This window comes from Anguilla rostrata, chromosome 2 (assembly GCF_018555375.3).
Source record: "Anguilla rostrata isolate EN2019 chromosome 2, ASM1855537v3, whole genome shotgun sequence".
Lineage (NCBI taxonomy): Eukaryota > Metazoa > Chordata > Actinopteri > Anguilliformes > Anguillidae > Anguilla > Anguilla rostrata.
The window spans coordinates 16,510,097-16,529,659 of record NC_057934.1 but is presented as its reverse complement, the minus strand read 5'-3'; the positions used below and the strand labels follow the sequence as shown (position 1 = coordinate 16,529,659).

General features: G+C 39.7%; 1 protein-coding gene across 3 annotated transcripts; it reads right to left on the bottom strand.

Annotated features, from left to right (window-relative positions):
* Positions 1-156: 156 nt before the first annotated feature.
* Positions 157-18,913, bottom strand: xpnpep1 (X-prolyl aminopeptidase (aminopeptidase P) 1, soluble). 3 transcript variants are annotated; one of them, XM_064320811.1, is made up of 21 exons: positions 18,753-18,880; positions 17,775-17,858; positions 16,614-16,738; positions 13,898-13,961; positions 11,668-11,772; positions 10,404-10,496; positions 10,158-10,301; positions 9,687-9,782; positions 9,013-9,094; positions 8,412-8,622; positions 5,638-5,727; positions 5,483-5,533; positions 5,149-5,207; positions 4,572-4,649; positions 4,261-4,332; positions 2,358-2,418; positions 1,780-1,849; positions 1,381-1,554; positions 1,086-1,162; positions 893-991; positions 157-475 (listed from the first exon to the last, which is right to left on the bottom strand). In XM_064320811.1, the coding sequence occupies exons 3-21, from the start codon at positions 16,728-16,730 to the stop codon at positions 356-358; spliced, it is 1,863 nt and encodes a 620-aa protein (XP_064176881.1). In that variant the 5' UTR covers positions 16,731-16,738; positions 17,775-17,858; positions 18,753-18,880; the 3' UTR covers positions 157-355. The 3 variants fall into 3 exon arrangements, with proteins under 3 accessions (XP_064176881.1, XP_064176880.1, XP_064176879.1); XM_064320810.1 differs by lacking the exon at positions 17,775-17,858 and having other exon boundaries at positions 18,753-18,913; XM_064320809.1 differs by lacking the exons at positions 17,775-17,858; positions 18,753-18,880 and adding an exon at positions 17,596-17,704.
* Positions 18,914-19,563: the final 650 nt, after the last annotated feature.

Genomic DNA, 19,563 nt, shown 5'->3' with positions numbered 1-19,563 from the left:
TCACTTGACTAGTTTCACCTCATGTAAGAGAGCAGGATTGGGTTTTTGCTGCGTACTTTGGAAATGCTTGTAAACATTACTAAATAAGGGAAAAAATTGTGAATAAGTAAAAACATGAGTCAATAAGTCACTAGAGTCTAGAAAGAAAACACAAAATACTTTCACACTGTTTTATTGAATATCATATGCGTGTCTTTTTAATATAAAATAAGGACAGCGGGAAACAGACAAGAGTAAGAAAGCGAGATTAAGAATTTTGTTAAGAAAAAGGAAAAATAATAATCACTGCTGATCGTACTCTTCTGCAAACTGCTGGATTAAATAATGATCTGGCGTTCAGGGACCGATGCCTTTCTCAGGCGATCGGCTGGGTTTCTCTCATCAGCCAATCGAGGGCCTCCTTGCGGCCCTGCCGCTCCAGTTCCGCACCAATCGTTTCCCGGCACCGTTGGTGGTATTCATTGACCCAGTTACGCTACAGAAAATAGGAACGTTTGTCAAATACAGTCAAAATACACAAGTCAAATTACAATAGCCAACGCAATGGGAAACAAACAATGAGACAATTATTTAATTAGATGTTTTTTTTTTAATAATAAATTTAAAAGGTATACAAACACTGTAGTCAGATTAACTAACTAACTATAATTGATTGACTACAACTGACTTCATAAAATTTCAGTAAATAATTTCCAATAAGGATCTTGACACCAAAAAGGACCTGCGAGCACTGAACTGGGAGATATTTTTATGCAAACTGAAGTTAGTAGTTATCGGGATCATTCAGTCCAATTAATTTAATCATCTGCTTATTTCTGGACATTAGTGGACAAAACTGCCTTTTTTAATGTCAGGAGAAAAACAGATTATACCATTTAAAAAGCCATTTTACCTCCTTCTGTGTGAGTAAGTCTGTGTTCATCATTTTCACTTGGATAGGGACAAGCGTAATGGGCTCAAACGTCAGGCTGCCTCTGTTCCTGTAGTTGTACTGCAGAGTAATACAAAATAATTTTTAAAAAAAGAAGGTATCAGAAATTTCCTGCTTTTCAGATTAGAATTTAAGACAGTGACCCGTAACTCACCTTCGGCTTAGCCGGCACGACCAGGACAACGTTCTCAAGCCGTATGCCAAAGGATCCATCCTCATAATACCCAGGTTCTGAGAAATTCAATACGAGTCAGAGCTCACATTACGACATAGCAGATGACAAGTGGAATCTGACTTGATTTACAGTCACTAACCGCCTTGAACCCACGAGATACGATATATACACTAATATTCTAAACACTGTTAAGTTAAGAAGCTGAATGGGAGTAATGTGAACGGACAGGAAAATGTTTGTGAGAAACGACGCTGTTTCGGGAAAAGAGCTTCACCGTCGCTGACGATCATCCCCGCCTCCAGGGGCTCGTCCGCGAATGTCTTGTAGCTGATGCCGCAGGGCCCCTCGTGGACGTTGAGGAAGCACCCCACGCCGTGCCCCGTCCCGTGGAGGTAATCCAGCCCCGACTCCCACAAAGCCGAGCGGGCGAAGGAGTCCAGCAAGTGTCCTGAGCAGGCCAAAAAGTCCACCTGATGTGAATCTACCCTACCCCACCAATTCCATGGACTCCTCTCAACTATGAGTAAAAGAGTTGTCAAAAGAGTAAAAGAGTAGCTTGTGCTATGAGGCAGTTCAGCCGCTATTTGCTTGAGGTATGGTGCAATGACTACTTTGTGCGCAAATTACTGTGGAAGGCCACAAAAAAAAAATTGAATCACGCCGCCAAGTTTACCTTTGGTTCCGTTGGGGAAGATGGCTGCACTCACGGCTATGTGTCCCTTCAGAACATAGGTGAAGCATTCCTTTAAAGAATAAAGAGGGGGCACATATGACTGAAAGGCATAAAGGCAATCACTTCTATACTTTTTCCTTTTTCTATCATTCCATCACCATTCTCACCAAATTTAGGGGCCTGAGATATAGGATGACCAGGATGAACAGTTGTTAGAATGACTGCGTATGAGCTGGTACAGAGTAGACATACTGGCAACACAAAGTGAGCAGGAAGTAGACCAAAAATATAAGGGGCGAACCAAGTAGACAATGAACGAAATATGAGCTGAAAATCGTTGAGAGGGCAATTTATGTTGCAGGGGTAACTGCTCTGGCTAATAGTCTTCGAGCTTGCAAGACAGTCATAGGAGCAGCCAGAACAGGGGCGAAAAAAAGATTCATTTCTGTGTCAAAGGTACGCTAGATGACTTCGCAATTAGAAATACACAAGGGAAATCAGTGGACCATGTATGCATCAGCTCAATTCTCTGTGACTCTGTCACATGCATGCAAAGTGCAGAAAATGAATAGCAATACCTTTTCAAAAGCTGATGGAGTCCCAAAGTGCATGGTTCGGGTCACGTCTGTGGTCCCATCACTAGAAACGGCGAATAATGAAAGGTCAGTTATAGAAAGAGCCGCCACTTAAATGTTTGACTTTAATGTCAGACTGAATAGGTGCAGTTCCATTGTAGGAAAGACAAAATAATAATAATAATAATCATTATTATTATAATTATTATAATAATAATAATAATTATTATTATTATTAATATTATTCTTCATATTCATCTTCTTATTAGGGGTCCAAGCAGTGAAGCTGGTGTGTTTCTTTAAAAATGTTATCTTTATTTTTTAATGAGCACTTAATACCAACATAAAGCCCTGCAAACACCAAAAAATACTTTTTTTCAATTTTAGGTCAATGAATGAGATTGTACAGTCATTTGCATATTTTGCAATAGTCATATAAAATCAATACTTGATGTATGAGGGGAAGATGGGGAGAGTCATGTTTTATTTACTGGGCTATTAAGATGGTCAGTAGAAAGGCCTAAAGTAGCTGAGAGAGAACCTTGGGTAACACTTTCAGTTACAATTATTTTCTGCAGATGTATATTGCTGGGGTAAAATTGACCCCAAACATAAAAGTTGTTAGTTAATTTGAACATAATCGGAGGATTAAAAATCACTGCATAGGGGGCGCAATTGTGCCAATGCTTGGACCCCTCCCAACGCCGCTTGCGGCTTTAATTATTATTGTTATTATTATTTGTGGCAGAGCTCGGTCAGGCAGAGGTAGTCGGGAGCCATGCCTACTGGTTGAGTGGTCACCTGGGTTGCCTTAGCAAATCAGCCCACTGCTTAAAAGTCTGCTTCACCCCAGAGTGGGCGAGTCAGCACACCGAGAAAGCGAGAGAAAGAGCAAAAGAGACTGAAACTGAGCTGGAAAGCTGATAGCTGAAAAGCTTTCATGATGGTGATTTTCGCCTTAGTCGTTTTCGTTTACTACGTTATAGGAGATACAAAATGAAAACCTGGACAGTGGGAAAGGCCAAAAAGCTTTTCCTGCATTTAGTTTATTTCTACTGTGTTATTTTAGTTCATTGTTTTTGCCAGGATCCCTTGAGGTTAAACAGTGAAGATTTTTATTTGTCTGCTAAATGAACATGCTCAATTTCTCTATCCGCAAATAAAACGCAGGCAAAAACCGGAATTGCCGCCTCTCTCCATTTCCAGTACTTCTGTCCCTCCCGAGGGTGTCACCAGACATGTGACATAATTATGTGTGATTGATTTAGTACCTTCTTGAAAACCTAACGAACCTATGAAGCTTAGTAATTTCAAAATATTTGGTTATGGCTATGAGCACATAACAACTCCCGTCTTTCGGATGAGACGTTAAACCGAGGTCCTGACTCACTGTGGTCATTAAAGACCCCATGACACTATTCGTAAAGAGTAGGGGTTTCCCTGGTGTCCTGGCTAAAATCCCAGCTTTGGCTCTTGCAAAAACTTGCCACCTAATTATTCCCAAATTTAATTGGCTAAAAAATGTTCTCTCCCTCCAGTAGAGCTGCTCAGTGGCCAACAACAGAGGATTGTGGTTGTACTGGGCAGCTCCCAGGTGTGAAGGTGTATGATTGTGAAGTAGGGCATTCCTGCAAAAGAGCATACATGCTCAGTGAACCTACCCTAGGTAAACAAAAGGTTAAATAAAAATGAACTTCATGAGAAACCTCAGCTGACATTAAACGGAACTTTATCTGATTTATAGTAAGTTTGTCACTTCTAAGAATCTCTACAAATGACAGATGAATGACAGCAAATAACTTGCCCTTGAGTAAAATGCTCAACAGGAAATTCTACCACCAAACATCTGGTATTACAAGAAGTTCATGTTTTTTTCCTTAAGAACGCCAAGAGACACAAAACGTACGTGTACTGGGCTCCAGAGTCAATCAGGTAGACTTCATTAAGACTCAGAGTCCTGTTGGTTTCTGGTAGGGGTCTAAAAAAGGAAAACAACAGTGGTGGCATGCTTTTTATCGCAAAAAAAGAAATAAAAAAGGATAACTAACTGCACAGCACTCACATGCTAAATTGTAGTTGAAACTGATGACAACCACCATTATGACATCGTAACAAAGTTACATTTTTTACCTGCCTCAACAGCATCAACATTAGACTGACAATAGTATCTAACTATAAAAACCTTTTTTTTTTTTTTTTTTAATTCAAGGCACTTACTTATAGTGTATTATGGCTCCATTTGGTCCCACACTAGAAATTGTAGGAAAACTCAGGCCAACAAAGTCTTTCTGCTGGCTATTTAAAACACAAACAAAAGATCATAAAAAAATTATTACTGATAATTCAATTCAGGAGTAAAACAACCCTTAAAGTAGCTTGAATTACCCCAAAGGAATGTCCATTGAAACACTTAAATTGCACCATATACATGGTCTCTATTACATCGCTTTTGTCCTTGGCACAGTACAGTACAAGACGATGTCAACTGTGCTTCCAAAGGAATTAACTAGGAGGCAGCACAGTTCAGTTCAGGACATCGACATGCTTTTTTCTTTTTTTTCTACAGATCCCAGAAGCAAACAAGCTTGCCCACAAGCTTCCCGATCAAACCGCATTATAATAATAATGAAGACGTGCAATCAAGCACATTCCACTTCCACAGATTATAAAAAAAAGGTCACAATGAGGAACAATGGAGTCCTAACCTATCAACAAAGAATGCAAATCAATCAGAAAAAAAACAAACTGGGTCATGCATTCTTTTTTCCTCCCACGGTGCACGAGCGGTCCTCACCTGCGCAATTCTTCCGCTTTGTCTGCAGCAGATATTTCGGTCACGGTGCCCTTTGGAATCTATGGAAAGTAAAGACTTCAAAGTTACTTCAGAACACGTTAAAAAAAAAATAATTAAAAAGAGCGTTGACACAGAACCGGTAAAGCAAACCATAAATTCAGTCAGGGCTCTATGCTAACATTTTTATTGAGCATCTTAGGAGAACACGAATACATCCCAATTAGTAGATGTGATTCTAGATCATTTTTCAAGTTAGCACACATCAATTTTTAGGAGCAGAGCCCTGGCAGTGGTAACTAAAATATTTTTGCCGTTTGAATTCTGTTCCGAATACCTCTTTTTCCAGCCACGCAAACAGCTCGCAGAGCGCAACGGCATCTTTGATCTGTTATGGAACACAAAAAAACCATTGTTAATTCATTTCAAATGAAAAAAGTAGAACGTACTTTACGTTGTTTTATTCTCCTCCTCTGACAGACTAAGACTCACGTGAGCTGTCTTCATTCCCTGTATCTCAGTGGTGTTCTTGACGGCTTTGGCCAGGCACAGAGGGGTGTACGGTATTGGAGATCTGTGCGCCTGAAAAACAGAAAAACCATTCAGTTTAATAGATCAGATTCGCATCCCAGAACATACACCTTCCATCAAAGTTTTTATACAAAAGTACTGTACTTTGTGCCAAACTGGCTATTTTAATATACTATGAAGCATACAGAAAAGTGTGAGCTTGATAGCTTGGCAGCAGTGGATGCAATGTAAATGCTAGGTAAAAGTTGAGTATGTTGTTATGCTAAATGCCTGTAATGTAATGTAACGGTAGCTCAGGAGTTTATTTTCAGTTCGAGATTACTCTGGAATTTAGTTTTTGCAAAAATCTAAATTTAATTTAATCAGCCGCACTTCTGCACGCTTGCATTTTAATAACTCATTCACACAGAATGAGCACTTCTGGAGTGTACTGTTAATATATATATATATATATATATATATATATATATATATGTGAGTAGGAGCTATCCCTCAGTTTTTAATCATATCTTGATAATGACTTGACTGAATGAAGTGATTTATGCAATTTCACACAGTGAAAACAGAAATGGCATGTGCGCTTGGTTGCTTTTGGATTCTAATGCTGAATTTAACATTTTCCAGTCATTGTGTACTTATATTTTTTATAAAGAGGAGCCCCGAGCTCCTCTGTATAAAACATGCACAGTGGCACGCGATTTGTTTCATCTAATGCTCACTATTAAGGAAATAAAAAGCGATCAAAAGAATGGAATTTATGAAATGAAAAGCACTTGAGGTCGTTTATTTGTCATGCTGTTCGATCGCACTGTCATTAAAAAAACAATGAAATAATTATTTCCGAGCAATTCCGCCTGTACACAAACTAGTCCAGGGCTGCCCAACCCTGTTCCTGGAGATCTACCGTCCTGTAGGTTTTCATTTCAACCTTAATTTGGCATACCTGATTCTTCTAATTAGCAGCTCTGCAAGCTCTAGCTGTTGAATGAGGTGTGTTTTGTTAGGGTTGGAGTGAAAACCAACAGGACAGTAGATCTCCAGGAACCGGATTGGGTAGCCCTGAACTAGTCCAATCGTATCTCAAAGTTCACTCATAGCACATAGTGACACAGCAGCAGTAACAGCAATATAAAACAACAACAACCACAGCAACAGCAACCACAGAGGTAATAAAATGCACCCAGTGGAATAAATTAAAGTGCAACAATAAGCACCACACATCAGTAAACATGCACATCAGTAGATGAAGGTTCTACAGCAGTGGTCTCCAACCCTGGTCCTGGAGAGCTACGGGGTCTGCTGGTTTTCATAGTGACTCTGCACTTCATGAATCAATTAGAGCAGTTGATTACACAGTTAACTCAACTCACCTGGTGTCTTGGGTCTCGGGTGCTGATTTTAAGGTGAAAACAAAAACCAGCAGACCCTGTTGCTCTCCAGGACCAGGGTTGGAGACCACTGCTCTACAGGCTACTTGGTAAACAGATGGCATGTGGGAAGAAACTACTGTTTAAGTAAGTGATACAGACCTGGCTCAAATACGTATTTGCATTGGATTCAAATACGTTTCTGTGCTCTGTTGACCAGAAGGCAGGGTTTGCACTTTTTGAGAGTATTTCATTGGTTCCAATACACCAGACAAGATCAGCAACGTGTAGAAAAGTATTTGAATCCGAAACAAATACGTAATTTACCGAGGTCTGAGGTGGTCTGAGCGCGAATGCTATGGCACCACCTGCTTGAAGGCAGGAGAGAATATAGTCTGTGTGCTGGGTTGGAGGGGTCATCAATGATACCACGAGCTTTAAGGCAAATGTCCTCTAAATAGGGAAGCAGGACTTTCTTAATGATTTTCACAGTCAAACTCTGTAACAAACAGTGATTCAACCTGTTAAGATGCTTTCAATGGTACAGTGATAGTAGATTGAAAGGGATCTGGCTTGTAGCCAAAATTTCCTCAGATAAATTTTCTAATTTTCTTGCGTAAAAAAGCATTCAGATTCTCTTGGAGGCTACCAACTGTGTCGGTAATGCTGTGTTGCTTAGGTTTGACACCTGCACTACGGCCTAGAGACTGTGTCACACACTGCAAAATAAATTAAGATAAGAACTGTTAACTGTTTAAATTATACATATAAACAAATATAAATAACTATTATTATACCTTTTCTCTTTTGGCATTTCAACCAAGTTTAACATTAGCTAGCTTGCTATCAGAACCTGCTGTCAGTGCCTGAGCGAGTGTAACGTTAGCTAGTAGAAGCATGCAGCAGGGGCCTGGACGAGCAATGCTTCTGTTGCCTGTACTTCCATTTCGGAGCACCAGAGGTTCGTGGAAAACTGGACATTTCAATTGACAGCTCAGGCATTCAATTTTAAATTAGCACCAAAGTTGCACTTTGTTGCGATTTGGTCCTGTAGGTACTGGTCGTATGGGAACTGGTGCTATAGTGGTATTGGATTTCGGTCTCAAACCCAAAATGTGACAGTGCAATTTGTCAGTTTTGCTGTCCACGGATTGCAGAGGAAACAAAAACAGCCATAATGCACAAAACAACAAGAAGAACCCTCGTGAGACGTCGCCTGGCTTCAGCGCCTTGCCAAACCTCGCAAAATAAAATGGTTCAAATGAGGCCAGTGCATTCCCTTGTGAGGTTTGTTTGTGTAATACGCGGCATGCTTCCCGGACATTGGTTAATTCCACAAAAGGGGAGGTCCCCCCCTGGAGCCCTAACCTTTGGGATGACCTCGGTGAGTGCGTAGCTGGCCTTGTCGCTGATCCACACTTTTTCCTTGGGTCCCAGTGCGGCGCAGATGGCCTGGAGCTCGGTGTAAACCGACTCGTAAGGAGCGGTCTGGACGGTCATCTCGACCGCGCTGGGCGCGTCCAACTGCAGGTGCTCCCGTACCGCGGGGTCTGCCATGCGCTTCACGTCAATGAAGAGCCTAGGCGGTGCAATTGCTCAGATCTCTCTGCTCTGTTCAAACTTGGAAAACCGTCTCAAACACAGTCCCTTTTGGGGCTAGCATGAGGCTAACATCACGACTGAGGAAATGTAAGATTACCGACAGTCTTTGCCCATATGATCATTTACTGCTATCGAGCAAAGGCAACGTTTATAATTCTAATCCCTAAATATACTGTAAAAAAAATGGTTTTAATTATTTTAAGTTGGTTCACTTACCCAGTGTAGCAAATATAACTAACAAATGACATATTATCCATTTATACAGCTGGATAATTAGTGAAGACTTCAGCCTACTGGATGTAATGTTGCCATTTCTGTTTGAATAGGTCCAAAATGGCGGACTGAACTTTTAACCCAAACCTCTCACCTGATTGTGTTCATTCCAACAATGGCGTAGGCAAAGAACACAGGGTTGTACTCGATGTCTGAACCTCGCAGGTTGAAGAGCCCTAAACAGAGAAGCCCAAATAACAATTCTGAGAGAACAGCAAGTTATAATTTTGTGTCCCCCCTACAAAACTAAACAAACAAAAAAAAAAACACGCAAACACACACACACACACACACAGGGTGGATCTCATCTTTTCTAGATACTAATTGTCAACCACAGCAATCAAAGGCAATCTAATTAAAATAAAGCAGTAACTTGTGCCAGGAAATCTGCTTCAGCTCATTAGCATGGTCTAAAGCACCACTTACACAGGCTTTTTAAGCACCTCCTACAGCAGAGAGGCAAAACAGATCGTGATCGACTTCCACACATGTGCCAGTTTAGAAGACAAGTGCCATATCCAATTTAAACTAAAAAAATGCTGACAGACAGGCACAAAGGTCAAGAGTAAGAGATGGAACACTTATGTTCTCTATGTTAATTTACAATAGATATTCACACATTTTCTGTTGTGTCAAAAGACCACTATTGCTGGGTGAACACTTCTTTAACTGGCCTACTTAATGTTCCTCTCAGCTGAAGGCTCATAGTTCCTCCTACTTGATCAAGCACCTTAGAATACTAAAATAAAAAACGAAAGAAATACGTACACGCAATTTCATCAAGCGCTGTGATGACAAACCAGGTGATTTTTCTCTCGGACATCTTTGTCCTCAACGTTGTGATCTTCTCCGGCCAAGTCATGCCTAAAACGAGAGAAAGCCCAGAGGCCTAAATCTTAGCATTGGTAAATTATCCAAATGATTATCAAGAGGCTGCAGAACACTGGACTGCAGTCTGTCTTTGGGTCAGAAGCCCTAAAATACAGTCAATGACCCCCCTGCCACTTTCATCCCTCCAAAGCCTATACTGTTCCAGGACCAGATGGTGTACAAACAATGAAAACATCATGAAAATAAAAGCAACATGATTCCGAAAAGGAAAAGTAGACATTCCATCACACTGCTGCAAAATGCAGTTTTATCCCCCTTTTTTTACCCATTTTTAAATTAATTTAAGCCATTCCTGATGTGCAAATATTATTATTATTATTATTATTATTATTATTATTATTAACTCACCAGTGTATTTCAAACCCAAAGTTATCAGTTTTGTGCTGGGTCTGGGTGGGCGGTCCTGCCAAATGGCGTCAATTAGGTTTTCCTGGACAGCAACCAGTGAATGTCCAGCACTGGTCAATGCCTTGGACATGTTTTTCCACTGATCTGAAATCAGTCATTCTGTTAGTAAGGGATCTTAAAAAGAAGTGAAGACCCTCTAAAGCACATATTAACAGAACTGGGCACTTTCACCACCCTAAAACTGACCTGCGGCAATTATCCAGGGATCCACGCCCACTTTAGAATTCTCTGGCAGAACACTGATCAACCAATCCTCTTGAGTCGGTGTCTCTTTCAAGCCTGCCAGCAGATTATAAATATGGAGACTGTTCGGAAAAAACCTCAAATACGCACATTATAAAGAGACCTTTAAAAACATGTAAAGTACATTTAACAAAGTAAGCCATATGCAGAATTCTCCAAGCAGTTTTACTTCTAAGCATCTTTAATCTTTCATCCTTGTCCTTGAGTGAAATCAGCAGAAGTAAAAGATATTTTTTGCATTACTAATCACTTATTTCTGTGACCAATTTTGATCATCAATTTTTATGTTCGATTGTACTCTTGGGACCTTCCCATTACAGAAACATCATTTGTCAATTAAGGAGTGTAGTCAGGCCCCTGCTCTCTTCCTAAGCTTATGCCACCAGCCGCCTGCTTATTTTCATTATGCAGACAACCAGCTGAGTTATGCAGCTGATGTAAGCAGACAGTTGCCATCCCCCTCTCAAAATTACAGGAAATGCCATCTCAGACTCCCTCCCAGGTCACACATCGGCCAATTATGTGCCACTCTGCTTGGCCGACAGCCAGCCAGCACCGTGATGGACAGGATTCAATACCAGACAATGGGGTGCATCGTTACATTGAAACCCAGTGCTTTACAAGAAGAGTTACAGGAAGGGGCCATTTTCCCTGTTACTTAAATACCCTGTTCCGTAGCACAGTTATCAGAGGAAACTCGGCTTTTCCTTAAATGCACTACTTACAAGGTAGATGGTAAACTCTGCACAAAAACTGCAGTTATTGGGATACTTCACTTATGTGGGTTTTTGATATTGTTTCACTTTCAGTGTAACTTTTCAATTGGCCCAGACAGTTCTCATGTGTGATGAAAGATATTCGACTCAGAGGAGTTTCCAAGAACCTGTCAGCTTTACAGTGACAGGCACAGGGCATTTGATAGGTTAGTGGTCCAAAGAAAAATACACTTCAACTATCTCCAAAGCAGCCTGAACAACAATGTTATGTCTCCAGAGCTGAATGTCATTTTATAACATCTATCCACAGTTATAATCAGAACTTACAGTTAAATTGTGTGGCTACATCTTTCCATGAACACAGCAATCTCAGGTTGCATTCACCACAGGGCCAGTAGAAACACACTAATACTGAAATAATATCAAAAAATCCTAAAAGTGGACTATCCCAATGAGCAATTAAAAGCCGCAACTTGAGTGCCCATTTTTACCCATCTTCATGAGAGTCCAGTTATTGTCCATTTGCTGGCTTGCCTGTAAGAAGTAGCGCCCATCTGTCCACATTGCGGCATGCTGCTCAGTTACTATAGCTGTGCCTGCAAACATAACATAATGCACTGTAGATCACTCAGACACAGGCTTTCTCTTTCAAACACTGTCTCATATCACACACCTCAAATGGAATTCACAGTACCAGTAAAACATTCCCCTCCCCCACCTCCATTTAAAAATAACACAACTTTAGTCACAGGCTGTCCTGAACTAGCTTAATTACTCCAAGGCATGTACAATGCATAGAGCTAGATAACTTTAAATGTCAACAAAAACAAACAAACATTACCTAAAATGGTCATGTATGGGTTTTCCACCAGAAAGAGAATACATAGACTAATATATAATAAGACCATCATGTCACTATGTCAGTATGACTGTATTTATTAATAATAATACATGTATAACCCATTACCATGAAGAATATGTCGGGTAATTAATTATTTTAGCACACTTATTTTATGGATTTTTTTTATCGATTTTATTGGCAAAAAGAGTAAATGCCTGTATCAAGCAGTTACTGGCAGAGTACTACCTGTTAAATACATAATAAACATACCTGCCATTCCCAAAAGGTGAACTTTGTTATTATCTCGAAAAACATATCAGATGTTTAACTGAACCTTCACCACAGGGATAGCTTTTCAGACAAGCCACACTCACAAAGCAGACACACACACACACACACACACAAACAGACAGACACCTTACAGTACATGCAAGCTGAGACTTTCTCCCAGGTTTTATTTTCTTTATAGATCTAACCAAGTTCTCTTTGAAATGTGCATCTACTGTTTCCATAGAATTTGTTAAAATTTGAAACCCAATTTGACTTTTTCTTTGACATCCCTGCGCGGCTGTGTTCATTTCAAACCACATGCTGACCCCATTTGCAGGTGCACTGAATGCTTTTCCCCCCGCCTCCTCAAGTGTCAGTTTCCAACTGCAGTACAGAATTAGCAGGACAGCTTCCCGCCCACAGCCTACATGTTTTGGCTGCTCTTATTTTCCCGTCACCCTCCTTCTTAACACAGAGGACAGCACCTCCTTCATTATCGGATTAAATACTAACACTGATCTCTCAACACTTTTCTACAGTCAAGCTCATAATTATAAATTGAAAATATAGCTGCAAGCAGCAATGAATGGGCCAAGCACTAGTCACTTCGGACCCTTTAATGCCATTTGGTTGAAATATCTTCTTTAATTTCAGTGCCCCCTAGACACCATGCTACACATGTAAACCATGTTTGGTGCCAACAGGCAAAAAAAGTTGCAGAGATATGACCACTTATTCTTTATGGCACCTTCACTGCCAAATCTGGTGGTATATTGCAGCCATATTGTTAAACCGAGTAAAATATTTTAACAACCCTCAAATACAATGGCCTGAAAACATAATCCCAAAAATTGGGGGATACCTTTAAGAGGAGATGCCTAAATGGGTTTTTGACTAAATCCAACAACTAAAAACTAAAATGTCTGACACCAAGGGAATATTATTGCCCAGTTAGGATTCTTTACTGCAATAGTCCACAAAAAGTTTGGTTGAAATATCTGCTTTTATTGCAGGGTAATCGCTGCCAAGTTGTCAAATTTCATGCAACTTGGTGTGTATGCATTAGGCATACACATTAGGCCCCTGATAAAGGGTACCAGATTTGGCATTATACAACAAGAGAGATATTGCTTACTTTCTGTTCGGCACCTTTGCCATTAAATTAGTTTGTTAACAGCAGCCATATCATTTGACCCAGCAACTGTACTTCAATAAATTTTGGTCAAAGTACTCAAGATGACAGATGGCAAATGTGATCCAAATGATCCATTTAACGATCTAGGAGATCTTTAAAATGAGTTTACAAAAAATGTAATATGGCAGAAAATCCAATATGGCAGAAACTGACGTTGGTGGCTGCCATAGACTCCCAAGGCAGAAACTACAATAGCGAAAAATTCAAACAATTAAAACGGGTGCCGATGTATCTTTGATGCACAGCCCCTAATTAACGCTAATTTTAGGCTTTCTGGAAGACAGTGGGTTTCCCCTAAGAATTTCTAAATGCATTTAGGTGGATACACAGCAGACCTATGACCATACAAATATAAATGGCTAACACACTTGTCCCACCCCAAGCCCTGTGATGTTTCCAATGTAATGTGCCATACCTGCAGAGCCATTGAACCCACAGATGAATTCACGTCTGCAGTCACATGGGGCGATGTATTCACTCTGGAAAACGTAAGGAGCAGGAACACAGGGGAAGAGAGATGGTCTCTAATGATCAGCAATCAATTGTAAGTGGTCACACAGCCCCCTGACCACCACTGTAATTAGCTTCTCCCCATTTCCCCAAGAAAACACAAGCAGATAACAGCCCACTGCTCTATTCATTAGCTCAGAGGTCAGACACTGGCGGCACAAATGCATTGTACATAGCACTTAGCACCTCAAACTGAAAGAAAAAAAAAATCCACTGATTGGGATAAAAATTATTAGAGCGATTTTTGTAAAGAGTATGGAAAATAGAAGAGCAGTTATTTGAAAAAAAGAAAAGACTTTTCTGTAAAGAGGCTACACCATCTAATAAGACAATAGACCATCTAATCTTCTAGTCCTGGTGTTTAATAACTAAAATATAAGGTCAATTTGACATTGCATGGTTTTTTATTTTATTTTTTAAATTGAAATTACATGCATCACTAATTTGTCTGCCATTTCTCACCAGCACTTCACAAAGTTTTCCTCCCTGAGAATTGGGATCACATTTCACATTAAACATACACCCATACATATAGATTTGTTTTTTTAATCATGGCTCGGCTTAATACTTGACACATACTGGCTGACATTTATACTATTTATTAGCAAATACAAACATAATGCAATGTATGGTTGTGGCAAGTTAGCTAATGACTAAATGCAGCTTGAAATCAAAGTTCTGAAGTTTTATTATGCTTCTTGGCCAACAACTCTGCTCTCACAACTTAATGATCTACATTTATAATACAATTATAAAAACAGGTGCTTATCCAGCAATCACAAGTACGATCAAAGGTAGAGATTCAAATAAGCCAATGGTACAGGTTTTCTAAACACTTCAGGGAAAGTGTTTCTTGATACAGTAAGTTCACGGACTAAACCTGATGTGCAACACTCCATAAGCAATAAAAACAGTTCCTGTGCTCTGGCTTTGTCTGCAGAGGATGTCCATGGGTCAAAAAGCTGCCTTTGCAGAAAGCATTACAGCATGTTCTTGCTATTCTAGTGTTGCATCAACAAATGATGGGAGCAGGGCTGTACAGCAAGAATGGTAGTGCATATACACAGCCTATATTTAAGGATATTTTTTTATAAATTTTGATTTCACCATGTAGGCTAGGCCTAGAAATCACAAAACGTTTTATACATAGTCCCCACACTTCAGGGCAACATAAGTTTGGGACAAATGGCTTCACAGGTGTTTCTGATCAGTCAGGAGTGTTCAATTGCTTCCTTAGTGCAGGTGCAGAGCTGTGAAAATGTATTTGCCTCTCTTCCCTCTATTATAGCATATTTGTCACAGGAAATTACAAATGAGGCTGAGAAAAAACTGTCAGGAACAGTACAAACATTAGGCTTACCAAAATCATCTGCATGGAATACCATTAATGACAAAGAGAGCACTGCTTAGCCCAGTAATTGCAAAGGGCCTGGTCGGCTAAGGAAGAACTCTACAGTTGATGATTCTCAACACAATAAAGCAAACACCTGTCCGACAGCCTAGAAACACTCTTCAGGAAACAGTCCTGTATGTGTCAGTAACCACCGTCCACAGAAAACTTCACAAACAGAACTACAGAGGTTACACTGCAAAATGAAAACCACTAGTTAGCCGCAAAAATAGGATGCCCGGGTTACAATATGTTAAGAAGTAGCTAACTAAAAGGGCCTACAGAGTTCTGGAAAAAGTTCTTGCAGACAAATGAGATCAAGATTCAGAGTAATGGCAGAAGCAAAGTGTGGAGACCAAAAGAAAAAGCACCCCCTCCCCCTTATCTTTGAAACATGTTGCTGGGGGGTGTTATGATTCGGGCATGTATGGCTGCTACAGGTACTGGTTCACTTCAGTGATTATGTAACTGCTGATAGCAGCAGCAGAATTAACTCCGATGTGTACAGAAGCATCTTGTCAGCTTAAGTTTAAGAAAATGGCAGGAAAACTCATTGGATGACAATTCATCCTACAGCAAGACAATGATCCAAAACATTCTGCTGAAGCAACAAAGGTTTTTTTGACTGGCCAAGTCATTCGCCTGATCTGAATCCCATTGAACGTACGTTCCATATGCTGAAGAGAATACTTAATCCCCTGAGAACAACCAAGAGCTGATGATGGCTGCAGTACAGTCCTGGCAGAGCATCACCAGAAAAGATACTCAGCACCAGGTGATGTCTATGATTTACAGATTTCAAACAGTCATTGCATACAAAGGATATGCGACAAAATACAAAACAGGACTACTTTTCATTACATAACATTAATATGTCCCAAATATTACGGTGCTTCGCAATAGGGGATCTATGTATAAAAGGTTCTGTAATTTCTACATGGTGAAACCAAAGTGAATAAACATACACTTAAATAAAAGCAGAGAATGTGCACTTTAACCACATGTGAACTGTTTGATTGCAAATCTAAAATTGTGAAGTACAGAGCAGAATCAAGATAAAATGTCTTTATCATACATACATATATATATATATATATATATATATATATATATATATATCTCTGTGTGTGTATGTATGGTGTGGGTAGAGGTCATGCCCATTAGGAAAAGAGCTCTAAAACAGAACCACTGAGGCATTAAAAAGTCTGGTCGAAAATGCCCTTCAAGTTACCTGGTGCGCATCCCCCGATGGCACTATATACGCCTGTATGGGCTCGGTGATGTATTTGCTGTTCCTCATGGCCTGTCGCAGCTGCCTCAGCAGCTCGACGGTTATCTTTGGAGACATGGCGTTAGCTGTGAAGACACAATACTTTCATTTACACCAAGTCCAAGTAATTGAATATAAAAAATAAAAGAATGTAAGTTGCGCAAGTCAGTCTGGATAAGAGGATCTGCTAAATGTCAAAAATGTATGTGTAAATGTAATTGGGACTAGGACTGTAGGTACAACGTGGCACCAAATAAATAAATGAGTGAATAATACTAATAATAATAATAATAATAATAATAATAATAATAATAAATAAATAAATACATAAATACATAAATAAATAAAGCCAATGACATATCTCAGAGCAAGTGTTGAAAAAGATCCGTGCAGAAAGACTCCACGGATTATGTATTTTATCATAATTGTTGATGTTTTTGATAAGATTCAGTGCAACAAACAAGCAACCACTTCTGAAACTCAGTACTGTTAAAAGCCACTCACTTGAATAATATGGCTCTAGATGTGTATCATTGAATTAATTTTATGGAGATTGTACTAACCTAGTACAAAACAACAATAGTAATATACTCTTTGGATGTCATATATTATATAAGAATAGTCTCAAAACAGATTTTTTTTTTCCAGATCGCATCATACAAAGACATACCATCTATCCGCTAGCCTTTAAAGCAAAAAAAAAAAAAAAATAGGCATAGGCCTACTGTAAATTGTACCTCAATGTTCAGCATTGTTAGTACGTCAATAAACAGAACTAGATTGCAATTTCAGAATATACAGTAAACACGACGTAGGTTAAACAGCTGTCATCTGAACAATGATCCAAACAATCATTTATATATATAATATTGGCGTACTATATTCTCGTGTAAACTTTAAACATTTAAATACACCAAGACAAGTAACCTGCAGGATAACCTACCTGGCTTCATGCTAAAATCGGGGGTAACAATACATCCGTCGAGAAATGTGGAGCTGATGGTGAAGCTAGTGTGGAGTTCAAGGTATTATTATATGGCCCGCTCCTTAACCTTTGGGTTTAATTGCAAACTGAGTCAGCGACTTAAGAGATAAAACCACGGTTAAATATTGACCCCTTACCAATGTTTTTTTTTTTTTTCTTTTTTTTTTTCTGGTTGCAGTCTGTTATCTCCACGTCCGGGCCCCTCTCTTAACTATTCATGTCTTAAATTGAAACACAACCAAGCAGAATTTATTATATTATCTTATTTGCATGTGGAGTCGTGTTACAGGAAACTGCTACAGCATGGGGTCACAGGGCGTCTTGTAGCTGGATCATTTAGATAGTTCTTCGATTTTGTCCTCATGTTTTTAATAGAACGTTGCAAGTTCATATATACTTACCGTTCGAAATGACAACTAAAAAGGAAGTAATACACCTGCGACTACAGCCTGTAAACTTTTATTTTCAGCTACTGAATTGGGATGAAATGCTTACAGCGGTTACGGGTAACAAAAAGTAGATAAAAATAAATAAGTACTCACGGGATATTTAAAAATGCAGTTACTCTGTAAGATTGACGATTAGCCTATGTTACACTGGCACTTCATTCATTGACTTGCACACAAAATCCAATGCGATGCAGAAGTTGTAGTCTATTATTGAATAAGATTCATTGACTGGTGTAGGAGCTAGCTAGCTAGCTAGCTGACCAGACAATTGTTATCATTAGCTAGCTTCACAGCAATTACCCTCAAAACCAGGAAAAGTCACCATACTGGAGAATAGTCAGCTATCTGAATAGCTAGTCAGCTAACAGAACAGCTGATACCAGCAACATTGCTGGATACATTATAAAAGCCATACTGGCAGAATACGAGATGATGATACTAAACGTCTCAACTGAGATAACAGTACATAGCCAGCTAGCTCACTAGCTATTACGAGCGTGCAACTGTACCAAGCTGTATTGTAGCTAGACTAGCTATGGAAAACAAACACGGAGTCGTAGCTAGCAGGCTGTAGAAAGTTTAAGCATGGGCGCGCCCTTCTATGCATGCAGCTAGACAAAACTTTAGTAATAGCTAACGTATGTTTCAGAAAACTTAATGATATACCTGCTGGACTGATTTCCTCTTATCGATACTCTTTTGAAACTGCAGTCCAGTGTGTTAATTTGTAAATCTGTAGGCTGCCATTCCAACGATGACGTTTTTGGTCACGTGGTTGAATATCTCTACCAGTCAGTTGCAGGGTTTTCAGACTCGCCTCCTTGCCAAAAAACGAAAGTGCATTGGATGTGGAAATGGCGAAGTCGAAAGTGAGGGTTCTACGCCTGTGAAATGGTTAATAAGATCTACACACCTCGTTTATAGTATATACATACTGGTCTAGAGGTTTAGAGTTGATTCTAGATGTGTAATTTGCATTTTGAGTGTATTGCAGTTGTCTGTCAACATTTTGAGTTTGAGTTCTGGTGCAAATTTTGGACAGATGAGTATTATCCTTTACCAAAGTGATGAAAAGAAAAGAGGAAAGTGTGGAGAAAGAAAGGCATGCCAGCCAATGGAAATTGCTCACTTGTCTTCACTGCTGATTGGTGACAGTAGCTGGAGGATGAATTCTGAAGTGTACAGAAACATCTTATCTGCTCATATCAACCAAATGCCTTGCGATTCATTTGATAGCCTTTCACCTTGCAGCAGGACAATGACCCCTAACACACTGCTGAAGCAACCAATGAGTTGTTCAGGGCCAAAATAGTGAATATGAGACTCTGGAGGCAAATGTCCCAGACAAACAGGTAGCCTACTGAAGATGGCTGCAGCACAGGCCTGGCAGATCATCAGCAGGGAAGATACCCAGCGTTTTGCAATGTCTTTGGTTCACAGACTTCAGGCAGTCATCAAATGCAAAGTATTTTTAACC